The 15230-nt window shown below is 56.0% G+C and overlaps 7 protein-coding genes across 7 annotated transcripts; 3 read left to right on the top strand and 4 right to left on the bottom strand.

The window, feature by feature from the left end:
- Nucleotides 1-40: 40 nt before the first annotated feature.
- On the bottom strand, nucleotides 41-989 carry BCV69DRAFT_287910 (putative 60S large subunit ribosomal protein L6; the record flags this gene model as incomplete). Its single annotated transcript, XM_025493591.1, has 2 exons — nucleotides 41-286; nucleotides 528-989. 2 exons carry the CDS (start codon nucleotides 987-989, stop codon nucleotides 41-43), a joined length of 708 nt encoding a protein of 235 aa, XP_025346984.1.
- Nucleotides 990-2669: 1680 nt separating this feature from the next.
- Nucleotides 2670-3887, top strand: BCV69DRAFT_300127 (putative thiamine biosynthetic enzyme; the record flags this gene model as incomplete). The annotated part of the gene is made up of 3 exons (XM_025494430.1): nucleotides 2670-2867; nucleotides 2946-3677; nucleotides 3768-3887. The coding sequence occupies 3 exons, from the start codon at nucleotides 2670-2672 to the stop codon at nucleotides 3885-3887; spliced, it is 1050 nt and encodes a 349-aa protein (XP_025346983.1).
- Nucleotides 3888-4326: 439 nt separating this feature from the next.
- BCV69DRAFT_287908 (Aldo/keto reductase) lies at nucleotides 4327-5522 on the top strand (the record flags this gene model as incomplete). Its single annotated transcript, XM_025493590.1, has 2 exons — nucleotides 4327-5005; nucleotides 5116-5522. 2 exons carry the CDS (start codon nucleotides 4327-4329, stop codon nucleotides 5520-5522), a joined length of 1086 nt encoding a protein of 361 aa, XP_025346982.1.
- BCV69DRAFT_33319 (RNA-binding domain-containing protein) lies at nucleotides 5433-6709 on the bottom strand. The gene is made up of 3 exons (XM_025495211.1): nucleotides 6182-6709; nucleotides 5988-6100; nucleotides 5433-5904 (listed from the first exon to the last, which is right to left on the bottom strand). Exons 1-3 carry the CDS (start codon nucleotides 6593-6595, stop codon nucleotides 5736-5738), a joined length of 696 nt encoding a protein of 231 aa, XP_025346981.1. The 5' UTR covers nucleotides 6596-6709; the 3' UTR covers nucleotides 5433-5735.
- A 697-nt stretch (nucleotides 6710-7406) lies between these two features.
- Nucleotides 7407-9075, top strand: BCV69DRAFT_300124 (putative TFB2-TFIIH subunit; the record flags this gene model as incomplete). Its single annotated transcript, XM_025494429.1, has 2 exons — nucleotides 7407-7521; nucleotides 7739-9075. The coding sequence occupies 2 exons, from the start codon at nucleotides 7407-7409 to the stop codon at nucleotides 9073-9075; spliced, it is 1452 nt and encodes a 483-aa protein (XP_025346980.1).
- A 307-nt stretch (nucleotides 9076-9382) lies between these two features.
- On the bottom strand, nucleotides 9383-11358 carry BCV69DRAFT_283920 (ARF/SAR superfamily). The gene is made up of 7 exons (XM_025492865.1): nucleotides 11195-11358; nucleotides 10988-11046; nucleotides 10595-10633; nucleotides 10455-10508; nucleotides 10278-10370; nucleotides 9971-10187; nucleotides 9383-9817 (listed from the first exon to the last, which is right to left on the bottom strand). Exons 2-7 carry the CDS (start codon nucleotides 11040-11042, stop codon nucleotides 9730-9732), a joined length of 546 nt encoding a protein of 181 aa, XP_025346979.1. The 5' UTR covers nucleotides 11043-11046; nucleotides 11195-11358; the 3' UTR covers nucleotides 9383-9729.
- A 2081-nt stretch (nucleotides 11359-13439) lies between these two features.
- BCV69DRAFT_33300 (hypothetical protein) lies at nucleotides 13440-14892 on the bottom strand. Its single transcript, XM_025495210.1, has one exon. It carries the CDS (start codon nucleotides 14811-14813, stop codon nucleotides 13515-13517), a length of 1299 nt encoding a protein of 432 aa, XP_025346978.1. The 5' UTR covers nucleotides 14814-14892; the 3' UTR covers nucleotides 13440-13514.
- Between the last annotated feature and the right edge of the window lie 338 nt (nucleotides 14893-15230).

The following is a 15230-nucleotide window of genomic DNA, read 5'->3' as shown; positions in this document are numbered from 1 at the left end:
CTAAAGAAGGGGAGTTGCTTTGCTTGGCAAAACCACCACTTTAGAACTTCATGGCGTGGGGCTTGTCGCCGTTCGACAGAGAGAAGGTCGAGGCCAGGTACTTGGCCATGGTCGGGCCCTCCTTCTTGATGGCAGCCAGAACAGACTTGTCCAGAGCCTTCTGGTCAGCAACCTTGCTCGAGGGGTGGGGCTGCTTGTTGGCGGGGTCGGCAAAGAAGGAAGCCTCGGGCTTGGCACCAGAAACCTTCTCGCGGCGGAAGTAAGAGTCGTTGAGCTTCTCGTCAACCTGGCAGAGGCAAGGGTGGAGGTAGACAGTGATGTCAGCAACGATCGTCTCTGAGGCGAAAAGTGGTCTGCCTTTACGAAGTGATCAAATCTTTCCTGCCAGCTCGATGGCAGTCCGGCAGCTCTCGCTGCCGTACGCCTGCTTCCCACACCAAAGTAGCTGGCCCTCGGACCCCATCCGACAACCAAGTTTCTGTACCCCTCCATCGTATATTCTATCACGACTGTCCAACTTTGCTCACCTTGACATCCGAAACGTTCAGCTTGGTGCTGGTAGCAATGACGTAGGCCTGGTTGACCCTGCGAATGGGCACACCGTTGACCTTGAAGGGACCAGTGACGAGCAGAAGACCAGACTCGAGCTGCTTGAGGAAGACGACACGCTTGCCACGGAATCGGCCAGCGAGGAGAATCAGCACGGTACCGGGCTGGATGGTGGAGCGGAGAGCGGCGGCCTTGTTGGACTTTCGCGAAGCCTTGGGCTTCTTGATGTCCTCCGAAGGGTAGTAGCGCGATGCCTTGGTGGTGGGCACGTTGCGGCTACCTCCCTTCTTGAGCTCCTTGGTCTTGCTCTCGGGGGCGTCAGCGGCCTTGGCAGCTGGGGCCTTGCGAGACTGGGTGAGCTTGTAGGCTCCCTTCTTCTGGAAGGCGCCGGTACGGCTCAGTCGACCGACGTAAGGGGCGATGTCCGAGTTCCTGGCCATTGTGAAGAGAGGGTGGCTGGAGGGGGAAAGGAGTAGAGGGCGAAAGGGTCAGTTGTTTGACCTCAAATACCGATGGGCAGACTGATTCCATCGCAACCTCCGTACTGGAGTCGCCAAAATCGCATCTAGCTAAGTCGATCCTTCTCATTTTTGATGCCCTAGCAGAGGCCGCCGCGGCTCTGCCTCCATCTCTACTACCCCCAATTTCTTCCCTGTCCTGCAAGAGCCCTGCAGGCCTGATGACCATTCCTCCTAGAGCCAGCCACCGAAGACCGATGACGCCGGCTATGGTGTAAAGGCAGCGATAGAATGCTGCTGTAGCATCTGCTAGGGCGACGGAACTGCTCGTCTGGCCATCAGGCTGCTGCGCCTGCTTTCATCTCCTGCCACTTTCATCTTTTCCAACCCCTCGATACCCATGGCCAGCCTGCCTTCGCTTTCCCACTGACGATCCTTCATGATGTATCCCGAACGTAGATACCAACCTTGAGGGGGGGAGGGGTGATGAAGTTTGCGGGTGGAAACGGAGAAGGATGGGTGAAGCGTTGTGAGTCGAGGAGACGCAGTCGGTCAGTTCGTCGCTCGCCCCCGGTGGAATTCTCAGGCGGGGCCGCCGTTGCGGATCGAGGATTTCCTGGTCACGTGAAGCTGCAGCACATGGCGGGCGCTCGCGGTCGGAGTTTCGACGCTCCCTCGGCCTCATCCCCTTCCCGCACGCTTGCCACTACGCACGTCTTCTCACCACAGCGCAACGCAAGAGATCCCTTACCGTTTGGGAAAGTCAGCGTCATCGCCCTTTGAGGCAGCGATGAAAGACTCATTCTCCCTGTTCGCGATTCACACTGCGGTGCTACTCGGCTAATGTATCTTGACTGCGCTGTGATACGCTTCCACCATCTGCTCAGCATCCTGGCCACCGCCAAGCGCACGTTTTGTGCCGCTCCCGCTGCTGACCAAGACGCACGCAGATAGCGGCAGAGGGACCCGTGAGAAAGTCGACTCGGGAGCAGTTTGTCCAATTTCAAAGTGTACTCGTCAGGCTCAGCTGGAAGTGTGGTAGGCGGAATCTGGGTCGAAGGACAACCTGCAGGCCGGCGGTAGCATGTCCCTGACCCCAGTTCGTGCCGAAGTTGCCCCGAGCGCAAGGTGGAGAGATAGCGTAACTGGTGCAGCAGTCCCCCCTCCTTCTCCCCTCTACCCCGCCAGTGCTCGGCAGTAGTGCGTCCCTATCCGAGGCGGCGACGCTGCAGCATCTAGCTCAAGTGTGAATGACTCGACTAGACGGCTTTATGCTGGACCCGCCCGGACCCCAATGAAAGCTCCGAGCACGTTGCTCTGGTCCCTCCCAGTTATTGGTTCGTATCAGGCGATGCCGGCTGAGGCGATGTGCCCTGGCAGAATGTCCCTGCGCTACTGCAACTCCACTGCTACCTAGCCGGCGGGCCCTGGCAATGCTGCGCACCCCTTACCTCGAAATCAACTCTCCCCCGCCCTTGTGCCGCTGCGTTTGCTGTTGCTCCTGCTGCTGCAGGCTGATCCATCCCTCACCCAAGCAAATCCTTGCTGGCATTGTCCCGGTCCTTTCCACATCTCCGAAGGATGTGCCAAGATATATAAAGGCAGGACTGACTGTGCTCGCCATTAGGTCCGTCATTCATCCCAAACCTCAGACTGCCCAACATGGTTCCACCTACTGCCTCCTTCACCTCCTACCCTGCCTCTATTGGCTATGCCGCCCCATCTCCTATCGACCTCAAGGCCGCAAGCCAGGCTAAGACTGTGGCCAAGCTCAGCAAGCCAGACTACTCCCTCGGCAAGTATGACGGCCACCTGGCTATCAAAGCCGGCGAAGAGCCCGTCGAGGACTGGGAGGGCAAGGTGAGTTTTCAGATCGTAGCAATGTCCAGTGAAGCGTCATCGGCTGAATTTCCTCTTGACTTGCCTTGATGTCTACAGTACAAATTCGCCTACATCCATGAGAGCTACACCTCTCGCGCCATGACCAGTCGCTACTTCCAGGACATGATGAACTCGGCCAGTACCGATGTCGTCATCGTCGGTGCCGGCTCTGCGGGCATGTCCTGCGCCTATCATCTGGCCAAGAACCGCCCGGACATTCAGGTCACTATCCTCGAGTCAGGCGTTGCACCAGGTGGTGGCGCCTGGCTCGGCGGTCAGCTTTTCTCTGCCATGGTCATTCGCAAGCCGGCTCATCACTTCCTTGACGAGCTCGAGGTCCCCTACGAGGACGAAGGAACCTACGTCGTCGTTAAGCACGCTGCTCTCTTCACCTCCACTCTCCTCTCCAAGCTTCTCCTTCTACCCAACGTCAAGCTTTACAACGCCACGACTGCCGAGGACTTGATTGTGAAGAGGGACCAGAATGGCGTGCAGCGAGTCGTAGGTGTCGTCTCCAACTGGAATGCAGTGTCCATGTCCCACGGATCCCAGTCCTGCATGGACCCACAGACCATCTCTGCACCTGTCGTCGTCACCGCTGCTGGACATGATGGGCCCTGGGGGGCTTCCTCGGTCAAGCGTCTTCATGCTACGGGATTGCTCAAGATGGGTGAGATGGGACCATTGGACATGACTCGAAGCGAAGGCGAGATTGTCAACCGTACCGGTGAGATCTTCCCGGGCATCATCTGCGCCGGCATGGAGCTCAGTGAAGCTACCTCAGCTCCCGTGAGTAATCGGCGTTGAGAAAGACGATCATGCGCAGCATCTGGACTCAGCGACTGACAGCAATGGCAATTCCTGCCTCTATTTCCATAGCGAATGGGCGCCAGCTTCGGTGGCATGCTGGCCAGTGGTATTCGCGCCGCTAAGGAGGCCATGAAGCTCTTCGACCGCCTCGAAGTCGTCGAAGGCGAGGTCATCCGCGAGCGAATCTGAGCCGTGGTCTACAGCCGCCGTGTCGGAGATAACTCAGCCTTTCAGGAAAGGTAGCATGATCGAATATGGTGCGTTGAAGGAGAAGTACGCTGTGACGTGAAGTCTCGACCCATCTGATAGCAATATGAATGATAGCATTGATTCCAGTGTGCCCTCCCACCCTCGAGTCGCGGGTGTGCGTTGCCGAAGAAGCCTGCAGGCTTGCCGTCGATTTGCTTGATGAAGCCTCCACTTCGCGTTGAAACATGCCTCGCCGCCTTTTCCGAGCCTGAGCCTTATATGAGACGTTGAGTGTCCCCAGCCTAGTAGAAGTCTGTAAGCTTACCATTGGTAATTCTACAGGAGACCCCGTTCACTCCAACCTCACTCAGTCTGAACCGTGACGCCTACGCCAACAACCACGTCCACGCCTTCATAGCTACCACACCGCAAGACCAACATGACTTCTAGCTCTAGCATGCCCACCCTCCCCCTCGGCGGGTCCGCCTCTTCCGAGCACATCTCCCGCATGAATCTCGGTCTCATGGGTCTAACCTGGACCGATCCCAGCCATTTCACTCCCGACGATGAAGCCTTTGCAACTATGCGTGCCTCTCTAGATGCCGGTTGTCGACTCTGGGATGCCGGTCAATTCTACGGCCCTTCAGTCGATCCTCATGCGAATCTAAAGTTGGTGAAGAGGTACTTTGACAAGTACCCAGAGGACAAGGAGAGAGTAGTCCTCTGTGTCAAGGGAGGTGTGGACATCTTTGGAAAGGGAGGTTATGCAGAGAAGAGCATGGCGGGAATGGCGCCAGTGACGAATGTGGACACGTTGCGGGAGACGCTCAAGCAGATTCGTGCTGAGCTGGGCTCGGACAAAGGAGGTAAGGAGCTGGACCTCTGGGAGCCAGCTCGATTCCCAAAGGCTATCTCAGTGGAAGAGGCAATCAAGATGTACATCTCACTGCGAGACGAAGGGCTCTTCAAGCACCTCAGTCTCTCCGAGGTGGGAGGTGAGACTCTCAAGAAGGCCATTGAGGTATCCAACAATGGCATTGCCACTGTAGAGGTGGAGTACAGCCCATTCTGCATGGAGGCAGAGAGCCAAGGCGTTGTTCGAATTTGTGAAGAGAACAGTGAGTCTAGTGATATATTGAGCAGTCGAGCGTGCGTACATGATACAGATGTTGAACAAAAAAATTCGCCGCCTACCCCTTCCCTCTTTCCCGTCTTTCACGTTGAGCAGAGATCCCAATCCTAGCCTACTCGCCCGTAGGCAAGGGTCTGCTCACCGGCTCCGTACGCTCCCGAGACGACCTGCCCAAGGGTGATCCCCGTTTGCATCAGGATTCCTTTTCACCCGAGAACTTCGACCACAATATCACCCTGGCCGATTCCATCAACCGCATCGCCTCCGAGCGCGGCGCCACGGCCGCCCAGATCTGTCTGGCTTGGATCCTACAGCGCTCTCCCATCTTTGCTCCCATTCCTGGCACCAGAAAGGCTGCGTATGCCAAGGAGAATGCAGAAGCGGGCAAGATCACCTTGGATTCGAAGGAGGTGAAGCAGATTGATGAAATCTTGAGCCAATTCAAGAGAAAGGGAGGGAGATATAACGAGCACGCTCGTAACAGCGGATCCCTGTGGGCTTGATGAGTCGTCGAAGCTCCACAGCTGTTGCCAAAATTTCCGAGATGGACAAGAAGTAATGAGCGTCTCAGTGAAGTATTGCGCTTTGCCAATGGTGTATGAGCCCTAGTGCGTCGGATTGAGGGCCGCTTCATACTCAAAATGCTATGAATCTGCCTGCCCAACGACTTGGTGTACTGTACTTGTACTACTCGCGCCCACGTTGAATATCTATGTTCAACGCTTCGTCTGTGGCCTTCTGGGCAGCCCGGCAGTTGCAGGGGCGAGTTTGAGAACGCCCGGCTTGCCTCCATCGGGCTGGCCCGTAGCGGCAGGAGGCCCCTTGTTCTTGGATGCCTTCATGGCTAGCAGGCGAGCTTCCATAGCTGCGATCTTGGCGTCGGTGCTGATTTACCAATTAGGGGAATATGAAGAGTAGATGTCAGCCCTTCATACCTGAGGCCAGTGGTAGCAAGGTTCTCTACTCACCCTTGTGGCTGCTGCGAATTCTTGACAAGGCTGAGCGTTGTGGGCTTGAAGTCTTCGTCTCTGGCGCGGTTGCGTCTCACAGGGCCAGTGGTACTCTGCTCAGCATATTCGGACTGATCGACCCAGGAGGCAAGATACATCAGTCTCTAGCTGTGATTGTCGAGGCCCACTTGTGCGCTTCGTCTCTGACTCACCTTGTTGGCAAAGCTAACAGCGACCTTCCTTCCCCTGACCTCCTTTCCCTCCATCTCCACCTTGGCCAACGCTGCGTCCTCCTCCTTTATATATTCCACGAAGGCATATCCTCTTGGCTTCCCTTTGAAAGGTCCTGACTTGTGGAAGAGCAAATCGAGCTTGCTGATCTTGCCATAAGGGTTGAACAACTGCACGAGGTCGTACTCGGATACGGCGGGGTGGAGGTTGCCGACATAGAGGCGGTGTGAGATGGAAGGGGGAGGAGCCTTGCCGCCGTTGGTGGTTGAAGTGGCTGCGCGAGGAGCTGCTGGTATGTAGAGGGGATTGGTGGTGTGGGTGGCGCTGCTGCTCCTGGGTGGGGAGGCGGTGGTGGAGGAAGAGGGGGAGGATGAGGACGGGCAGGGAGATGCCATCTGTACAAGTGGGCGCGACGAATATCAGAGCTGCCAATGAGGTAGACGCGGGGATGGTTGTGTGTGTCAATGGGCAGCTGTATGGTAAGTATGAGAGGATGAGCGAGTGAGGAGGGCAAAGTGTCCGTGGCAATGGTATGGTATGGCTGTGCGTCTAATATAGTCTACCCCCGAGCCAAGAATCGTGCGGGAGTGGACGGACTGCTGCAGCTCCGCCCAGGTGGAGAGGATGACCACCACTGCACCATTGCCATCCCTCGCTTCTTCTCATCGCAAATCGATACGCACGGCACACTCCTCGATCTTCAGCCCTTTGCCAACAAACGCTGCTGCTGCTGCTGCTCTTGGCCGCTACCATCGACCACGCCTAATCCCTCGGCCGGACCAGTCACAAGCAGTCCTTGCGGCGCTTCCTACCACCTCCCCGCAACCCGCACAGCTGCCGGTCTGACCTATTTCCCACTACTGCGATCCTGCAACGACGATCGAGGGGAAGTAGGTACTGCTCGCAAGCATCTTTGCCGCGCTATTGCCTCACTGGAGCTCCTACATAAGCTGGTAGCGTTCAGGACGAGAGGCTCCGCACCAAAGGTCCGTCCCTGTAGCAACTCTATTGGGCGCACAGGAACAATCTTTCCCCTTTGCTACTGATTGGCCCTGGGGCCCCACACTTGACTTCTTTCCCAGCACTTCTCTCTGGCAACTACGTCTCCCTGCGACCTCTCTTCTGCTGCCTCAAAGGTCCACCGCAACGTAGCAACACAGCAGGGCTTTAGGCGTACAGTCAAGGCAAGCGGGTCGCGACGGAACCATGGCTGCCGTGGCCGAGCCTGCAAAGGTAGCTCGCGCACCAGGGCAAGGCAGCAATGGCGCAGCAGCAGCACTATCGGGAGGTGATCAAAATCGTGCAGTGGGATTTGGCAATGGTGAGTGAGATAACTTCAGGACGATGAGTGGGCGTCAGATGGCCTGAGTAGGCAGGCTGGACTGGTGGACCTGCTCAGCCCGCGATCTGAGCTACGAGCATCGAGCGCTGAATCTTGCCCTCAAACGTGCCTCATTCCCGAAACGTCCATCTCTGCCACTTCTTCTGGGATCTTCTCTCCACTCTACGTCACCAACGGCCATCGCTCTCCCCTACAGAGACGATAAATGACTTCCTCGATCGCCAGCCAGCAGCAACCCTGCGCAACCTTTACAATCGGCCCTCGAATACCCTCGCCGTCTTTCGCTTGCTGCCGCCCATGGCCCGTCAGCTGGTGATGCATCTCCTCTTCCTCGATGCTCCACTCGCACTAGACCAGTACCTCGTGTGGATCAAGCGTGGAGAGGGCAAGAGGCAGCACGAGGAAGGATTGCGCAGGCTGGAGCGACTGCACATCATTATCCTCCAGGCCAGCAAGCTCACCCTCAGCGCCGTCTTCCGGGACAGTCTGCGGACTGCTCTCATGGGAGGCGGGGAGCATCGTTCCTTCGGCGTGCCCAGCGAGCAAGGCACTGAGGACCGGACAGTGGATGTAGCTATGCTGGACGAGTATGCACGTAACAAGTGGGAGAGCATCTTGCATTTCATGGTGGGATCCGAAGGCGCTCCATCCCCAGGCGAAGCAGTCCTCTATCTCCTGCGCCGGTCCGACTTGATGCAGCGAGTAGAGGATTCGAATCGGTTAGGGATCACCTCCAGAGGGTTTCAATTCCTGCTAGAGGACGTGAATACCCAGCTGTGGGATATTCTTCTGCAGTACCTCTCCCTCAGCAATCAACGTCGGATGGACATTGTCGACATCCTCTCCTTCCTCTTCATGCTGGGCTCTCTCACTCTAGGGCAAAGCTACTCTGCCGAGGATCTTCCCGAGAGTCAGCTTCACTGTCTACAAGACTTTGCAGACTATGGTCTGGTATACCAAACGTCACCCAAGCACTTCTACCCCACCCGTCTCGCCACCACGCTCACCAATCACGATGCTCAGCCCTTGCGCGGCGGTAGTGGTTCAGACGAGGAGCAAGGCTTCATTGTCCTCGAGACCAACTACCGATTGTACGCCTATACTTCAAATCCATTGCGTATTGCAGTCCTGCAACTCTTTACCCATATCAAAGCTCGCTTTTCCAATCTAGTCCTAGGATCCCTCACACGTGATTCAATCAAGGCAGCCCTCGCAAAGGGAATTTCGGCAGAACAAGTCATTGCCTATCTCTCCCATCACGCTCATCCTCAAATGATAGCACGTAATGATCCTCTCTTACCAATTACAGTAACGGATCAAGTTCGTCTATGGGAACGTGAAAAGAATCGGGTAGCAGCAGAAGAAGGTTACCTCTACATGGATTTCAGTAGTGCAGAAGATTTCAAATTGGTCAGGGATTATGCCAAGAGTTTGAGCGTTTTACTTTGGCAAGAAGAGAGGAGTAGGAGATTCTTTGTAGAGGCCAGGGGACAGGAACCGGTCAGGGATTTCATTAGGAGGAGATTGGCCTAGCCCGCAGTAGCTGGTGTAGTCTAGCCCGTCGTGGAGAGAGTGGAAAGGCGTGTGGTGCGGACAAGGCGGAAGGCGGAAGGTAGGGGAGAGGACAGAGATAGAGGGACCACTCCTTGTACCAATAGATGAATACACGCATGCATGCATACCTACAATACAGGTCGTACACATGCGCAGCGCAATGCAATGTGTCTACAATGCAACGCACTCCCTTCACCAGCGACCTGCACTGAAATAGGTGTCGACAGACGATGAAGAGAACAGAGCATCTGGATTCATGTTAGAGGAGGAACTTCATCGACACATTCGGGATTTATGCGAAGGAAGAGGGAGGGAGGGAGAGAGCGAGAGGGGTGTGCGGCGGGAGCGTTGACTCAGAGAAAGGAGAGGGCAAGAGCTCTGAACTCGCACGCAATACCTGCCGCTACTGGCCCCACCTGCACCGTCGCCCAACGTGTCCACACTAGCGAAGGCGACGCTGTCCCTCGCAAGTCCGCCGTCCCATCTACCGACCCTGTCCCGACTGGGCCCCAACTCATCCTCTCCAGCATCAAAAAGCGAGCAAGCGGACACTTCCCCCCGCCCACCAGTTCCTCGCAATGCCCAAGCTTCGCCTCTCCTTCTGCCTAGCATCAAACCACGACTTTACAACGCTCAAGCACGTCGCTTGAGGTTGGTGCTGAGCCACTCCAGACCCTCGTACAGACCGTCTCCGGAAGTAGCGCAAGTCGCTTGGATGAACCTAGAGGAGGGGAGAGAAATGAGGAAGCAGTAAGCAATGTGATCCTTCATGCGTCGAATGCGTCTGAAAAGAGACGAAGTTCTCCTCCGAGCTCAATGCCTCGCATCGGTCTCGACGACCTATGTCACAATTCTCCTCGCTTCGTCTACTCACCACTGCCTCTGCCTCAAGCTGTGTAGGCCGAGCTTGTCGGTGATCTCGGCGGCGTTCATTGCATTTGGCAAATCTTGCTTGTTGGCAAAGACCAGCAGGAGGGCGTCTCGCAGCTCGTCCTCGTTGAGCATTCGCTGCAGCTCCTCACGGGCCTCGGATACACGCTCTCGGTCGTTCGAGTCGACGACGAAGATGATACCCTGAGTGTTTTGGAAGTCTGAATGGACGGGCGTGAGAAGGCAACATAGATCAGTACAATGGCTTGAGGGAGCTGCGAGCCCACTCTCGCCTCATCGGAGCGACTCACAGTGCCTCCAGAGAGGTCGGATCTTGTCCTGTCCTCCCACATCCCACACGGTGAAGGAGATGTTCTTGTACTCGACAGTCTCGACGTTGAAACCTGGCATGAAAAGAGATGGTGGACGGGAAAAGTCAGCCTCGGAAGATTGACAATGTGCTGAAAGCTTAATGTCGTTGTGCTCACCGATGGTGGGGATGGTGGTGACGATCTCTCCGAGCTTCAGCTTGTAGAGAATGGCTGGTAGAGGCAAGTGAACGGAAGACATCTTTAGTCGCGCGATCGCGGAAGACTATATTGCAGCTGGGCCCCGTGTAAATACTCACTGGTCTTACCGGCGGCATCGAGTCCGACCATGAGAATACCTGTGAGCGAGGAGGGAGGTATGTGCGAAGGTCAGCCAAGCTCTGTGGCAGATGTGGACGAGTGTATGCCTTTGGCATGAAAATGCTGAGCCATAGCCTCTACGTTGCCCCTCTTTCAGCGCGAAGGTTTGACCAAGACTCCTCGAGGCGTGGGTCAGACCATGCAGTTTGCCGGTCATGGTGACCAATGCGAGTTGGCCACCCTGAGGAATCGAGGTTTCCACCGCCCTCCGCTTCTTGATAACGCATACAGAAGAAATGAGGGCAATCTGCCGCCACTGGGTATTGCTGTCTCACCAGACCTGACTCCACCTCAGAATTGCCATTGGGCTACGCCAATGCGAGTCTACTCACGCATCTCCTTCTTTCCGAACAGTCCACTAAGCAGTCGAGATACAGAGAGACCCATTGTCCTGTGGGGGGAGAAAAGGAGGAGTGAGGGTGGAAGATGGAATGGGCTACGAATCAGTATCGCTGTCCTGGCAGTGTGTTGCCCCTATTGATGGCGTTGCCCAGCCGGGAGGCGATGCGGAGACTGTGTGTATGCTGACTGACACTGACGATTAAGATATTTGGGGGGGGCGGGTTCAGGGGAAGAAGTGGATGTGATGTCTGGTCTCTTCGGGTATCTGCAGGTGCGGTTGTGCAATCTGTGCAATGCTTCTACGACGGTGGAAGAGGTGTGCGAGTGCCAAAGGGGGGTGATGGGAGTAAGTGTGAGGTTGGTATTGATTGGTAGGAAGGTTGTGTGCGAGAGTGGATTCTGGGGCGGCCTGCCTTGGTCGATGGTTGCCAGTTGTGTGCGTGTGTGTGTGTGCGGGCGTGTGTGTGCGTGTGTGTGTGCGTCTGCGTGTGCGTGTGTGCGTCGCTGTCTGTCTGTGTCCAGGGGGGGGCGACGACTCGTCTGCCTGTCCTGCCTGCCTGCCTGCCCCGCCTGCCCCGCCTGCATTTGCGCGCGGTTCCACGCAGACGATCCTCCCCCGCCTAGCCAGCCCCCTCACCGCGCCCGCCCCTTCCGCTCCGCTTCCCGCCCACGCGAGCCACTTCTTCGCAGATGCAGGCCACACGGACAGGAGAATTATTTCCTTCTTGCAGGCCACCTTCCCTTCTTCTTGAATCCCCACCTTTTTTCCCCCTTGGGCATACAATCGATCCCACTCCATCTCAAAGCCTGCTCTACTAGGTGGCGTTTGAGACTCTGAAGTTTGATCCGTCGAGCTACAAGGCAATGAGATCTCGCCGCTAAGACAGGCTAGCTGTGATTCGTGCCTGCCTCGCACCATCCCTTCCCCTCCCCATCTCCCCTTGCTCCTCCCCACCCCATCCCACCCCTTCCCCCTTCCCCGCCTCCCATTACCAAGCCCAACACTCGCAAAATGCATCTAGAGCGTATGGGTCTGAAGGGAGGCGTAGAACACATTGTCTCTCCCTGCCCTAGTAGGGGTTAAAAGGGGGAGGGGCATGCCTGATTCTCCTCAAGTACCTTACATAACTTGCAGGGGATGTCAGGTGGGGACTTCTAATAATGCCTCGTCGCTACTCTTCTTTTTAGAGAAGATTAAAGGTGACGAGCGCTTCGCTTTGTTCCTACATACTTTACCTATGTTTGAGGGGAGGTGAAGGAGGCGAGATGACTTGACTTGACCTGATCACCCGAGGTACTTACAGATGCTCACCAGATCCGTTCAGATGGTCAAGCCTTCCCTTCCCTTTCGGAAACCCATACCTCTGCAATGAGATCATGTTCACAGCACACATGTTCACCGTCGCATCCTACAGGCTCGTCGATTTATGTGCCAATGACCTCGAGAAATGAATGACTCTGCAGACAGATTAGTATGAAACAGGCAACGCTATGCGTCTAGCCAGTAGACGACGAAAGAGTGGAGTGTAGAAAGGAAAGAATAACGGACTCGAATGATAGGACCGAGAGTAGAGTCGCCCCGATAGTCGTTCCCTCTGGAATGACCGGGGAGGCAAACACAACAGTTGCCTGTCGTGTAGATGATATCTGTGCGTGCGCCGCTTTGCGATGCTATCCTTGAAACGCTAAGTGCTACGCCTGTCCTGCAGCCTGCTCGCCTCAAGCCCTTCCAGCTGCTTCTCCGCCGCCCTCTTCTTCAATGCTAAAGGTAACAGAGCGTCCTTTGCTCTCCCGCGTAGCACGCGAAGCAGCCCTCTCCATTCCGCAGGCTGCGTCAAGGTCATCCTGACTAGTCGGGAAGGGACACATTCCGACGGCAAAGTCACGCTTGTCAGGGACGATGTTCTTGGTTGCTGGCATATCGAACGTTATACCGGAAGCTCCCTGAGCTTTTACTGCTTGTCGTGATCGTCGACGCCTTGAGTCACTTGTCGTGGGTCTTCGCTGCACCTCTGGCTGGTCCAAAGAGTGAGCGGGGCCTCCGGCTCGCACGGCACTTGTCTTGCCATCGCTAGTCAGGGGAACGCCCTCCATGCTCAAGAGAGAATTGATACGAAGCCTGTAGTCTTCGTGTAAAGGTCCGCCATCGGGAACGTGGTGATAGTTGCCCTGAATGTCTTGGTCAATATCGCTGTTGCACGAGGAGACAGCCTCCAAACATTCCCCATCGAAAACGCTGTGGCCCAGCTTACTAGCGGTGAAGACCTTTGAGTTCCGAGATCGAGACTGTGCAGAACTTCCGGCTCCACATCCCGAGGTAGAAGACGGACGACTCGCGTGCCTGGAGGCTTGCGTGGTCACAGATTGACCACGGATGTGTTGACCGAGATGGAATGGGATCGGTAACATGGGAGGCGGGGCTGGAAACTGGTTGAAGAAGCTGTGGGTAAGGGTATAGGTGTAATACCGTTCAGCCTCCATACAGTGTCCGTGCCACTCAACCTATGCACAATCTGTTTACCTTGTCACGGTCAGGTGGGTCATGTCAGAGCTAGCACTACGTGCGCGTCGATGTTTCTCGGCCTGTGCCCTGCCTTCATAGCGACGTTTCATCGCCATGAATGTGTCGTGACTCGTTCTTCTGGTCAGCGCATCTCCCAGGGAGGAACTTCGCCCTCGGTGTGAGAGCTTCCCGTTGCTAGTGTTCGGCTTGGGAAGGCCCATGACAAGATCGGACAGGCTCGGACCCCCTCCGTGCGACGAAGGCGTAGTTGGAAGCCTGTTGAGCGGCAGACTGATCGCACGCTCCCTTGGACCAGAAGCTAGATACTCTGCTCGCATGGAATCTAGGTACATGCTAGGCGTCTCGGCAGGCAGATAGACACTTGAAGGCACGCCAGCTGGCGTCGATGGGGGTACCGGAAAGGCACTTGAACCCTCGACGAGAGGTTGCTTGCGTCGAGGCGTACGCATCAAGGCGAGACCTTGCGGCTGTCCGTCTGAGAGCCCCGGCGTCACATCCATCGCTTGCGCTGCTTCATTACTCCCTCGATGAGTCAGTGCTGCCGCCACATTTGTCAACCGTCGGCCGTTGTGAACCTCGCCTGGTATGCAAGGCAGAGGCTTCTCGATGACGACACCTTTGAATTCGCCGACTTGCTCGGCATCATGTCTCTGCTCCATGACATGGAGAGAAATAGCGGTGATCGTGAAGCAGACAAGCTGAAGAAGCCAGAGCAGTCTACCTAGAGGTGACTCGCAGAAGCCCAAGATCCTGAAAGCAGCGGCAAGGCGACCTGTGCCAACAGCCCATCCAATGAAGAGACAGGAGGTAGCTAGCCAGTGGAAGACGTCTCGAGCCTGCTGGCACTCGATCCATTCGTAGCTGCAAAAGCGCGCTACAGGAATTCCCACCAAGAGGAGGAAAATGAATTGCAACATCGTGCTAGTTTGTTGAAGGTGCCAGCCAATCGAGTAGTCGCGCACTAAAGTAATTCGCCAGCACACTTCAAAGAGGCCGATCAGGAAGGTGAGGACGCCACTGATCAAGCGTGTTGTCCGGACGAGTTCGGGATACTGCTCTTGCGTTTGCCTGTCCGTCAACAATGCCGAAGGCGATGGCTGAGAGAGCTGTTCCTCCGTAGACTTTTGAAAGATGACAAGGTGAGCCCAAGCGTAGGTGGCCCAGGTAGCCCCGGCGTAGGCCAAGGCAGAACAGATGCAGCGTCCGTAGGAGCGACTGTCGCTGTGAGAGTAGATGGTGCCCATGCTGAGGTCCACACTGGCGCCTATCATCAGTACAAGACAAGTGACCATAATTAGGAAGAGATGGCTATTAGGGAGAGGACAGTGTTCAGTGTCATGCCAACATTCGTAGCACCCACACCGGCAAGGCTGTCTCACCTTGTGATGTGGATACGCAATGCTAGTGCCGTCATAAGGGCAATAGTACCGAGCTGTGAGGTGTGTCAGGAGCCAAGGTCAGTGTAGTCTTGTGAACCGTCTTGTGAAGCGTCAGAGACTTGAGCATTATACTCACTAATCCCAGTGCAAGCAAACCACCGCTGCCAGGCCAGCTGACGAAGTCTTTCTGCTCACTGCCCAGGCGTACATGCGAGGACCACAGGGACACTTCGCTCTCCTGAGGTGTGAGAGTGACGGGTAAGGGAGGGGTATGTGAAACCTGGTCTACTACTGATCGAGTATAGATATGAGATGTCCTTTGCGAGGTAA

The sequence above is a fragment of the Pseudomicrostroma glucosiphilum genome (assembly GCF_003144135.1).
Source record: "Pseudomicrostroma glucosiphilum strain MCA 4718 unplaced genomic scaffold BCV69scaffold_10, whole genome shotgun sequence".
Lineage (NCBI taxonomy): Eukaryota > Fungi > Basidiomycota > Exobasidiomycetes > Microstromatales > Microstromataceae > Microstroma > Microstroma glucosiphilum.
Note: the sequence above shows the minus strand (reverse complement) of the source record. Positions and strands in the feature narration are given on the sequence as shown.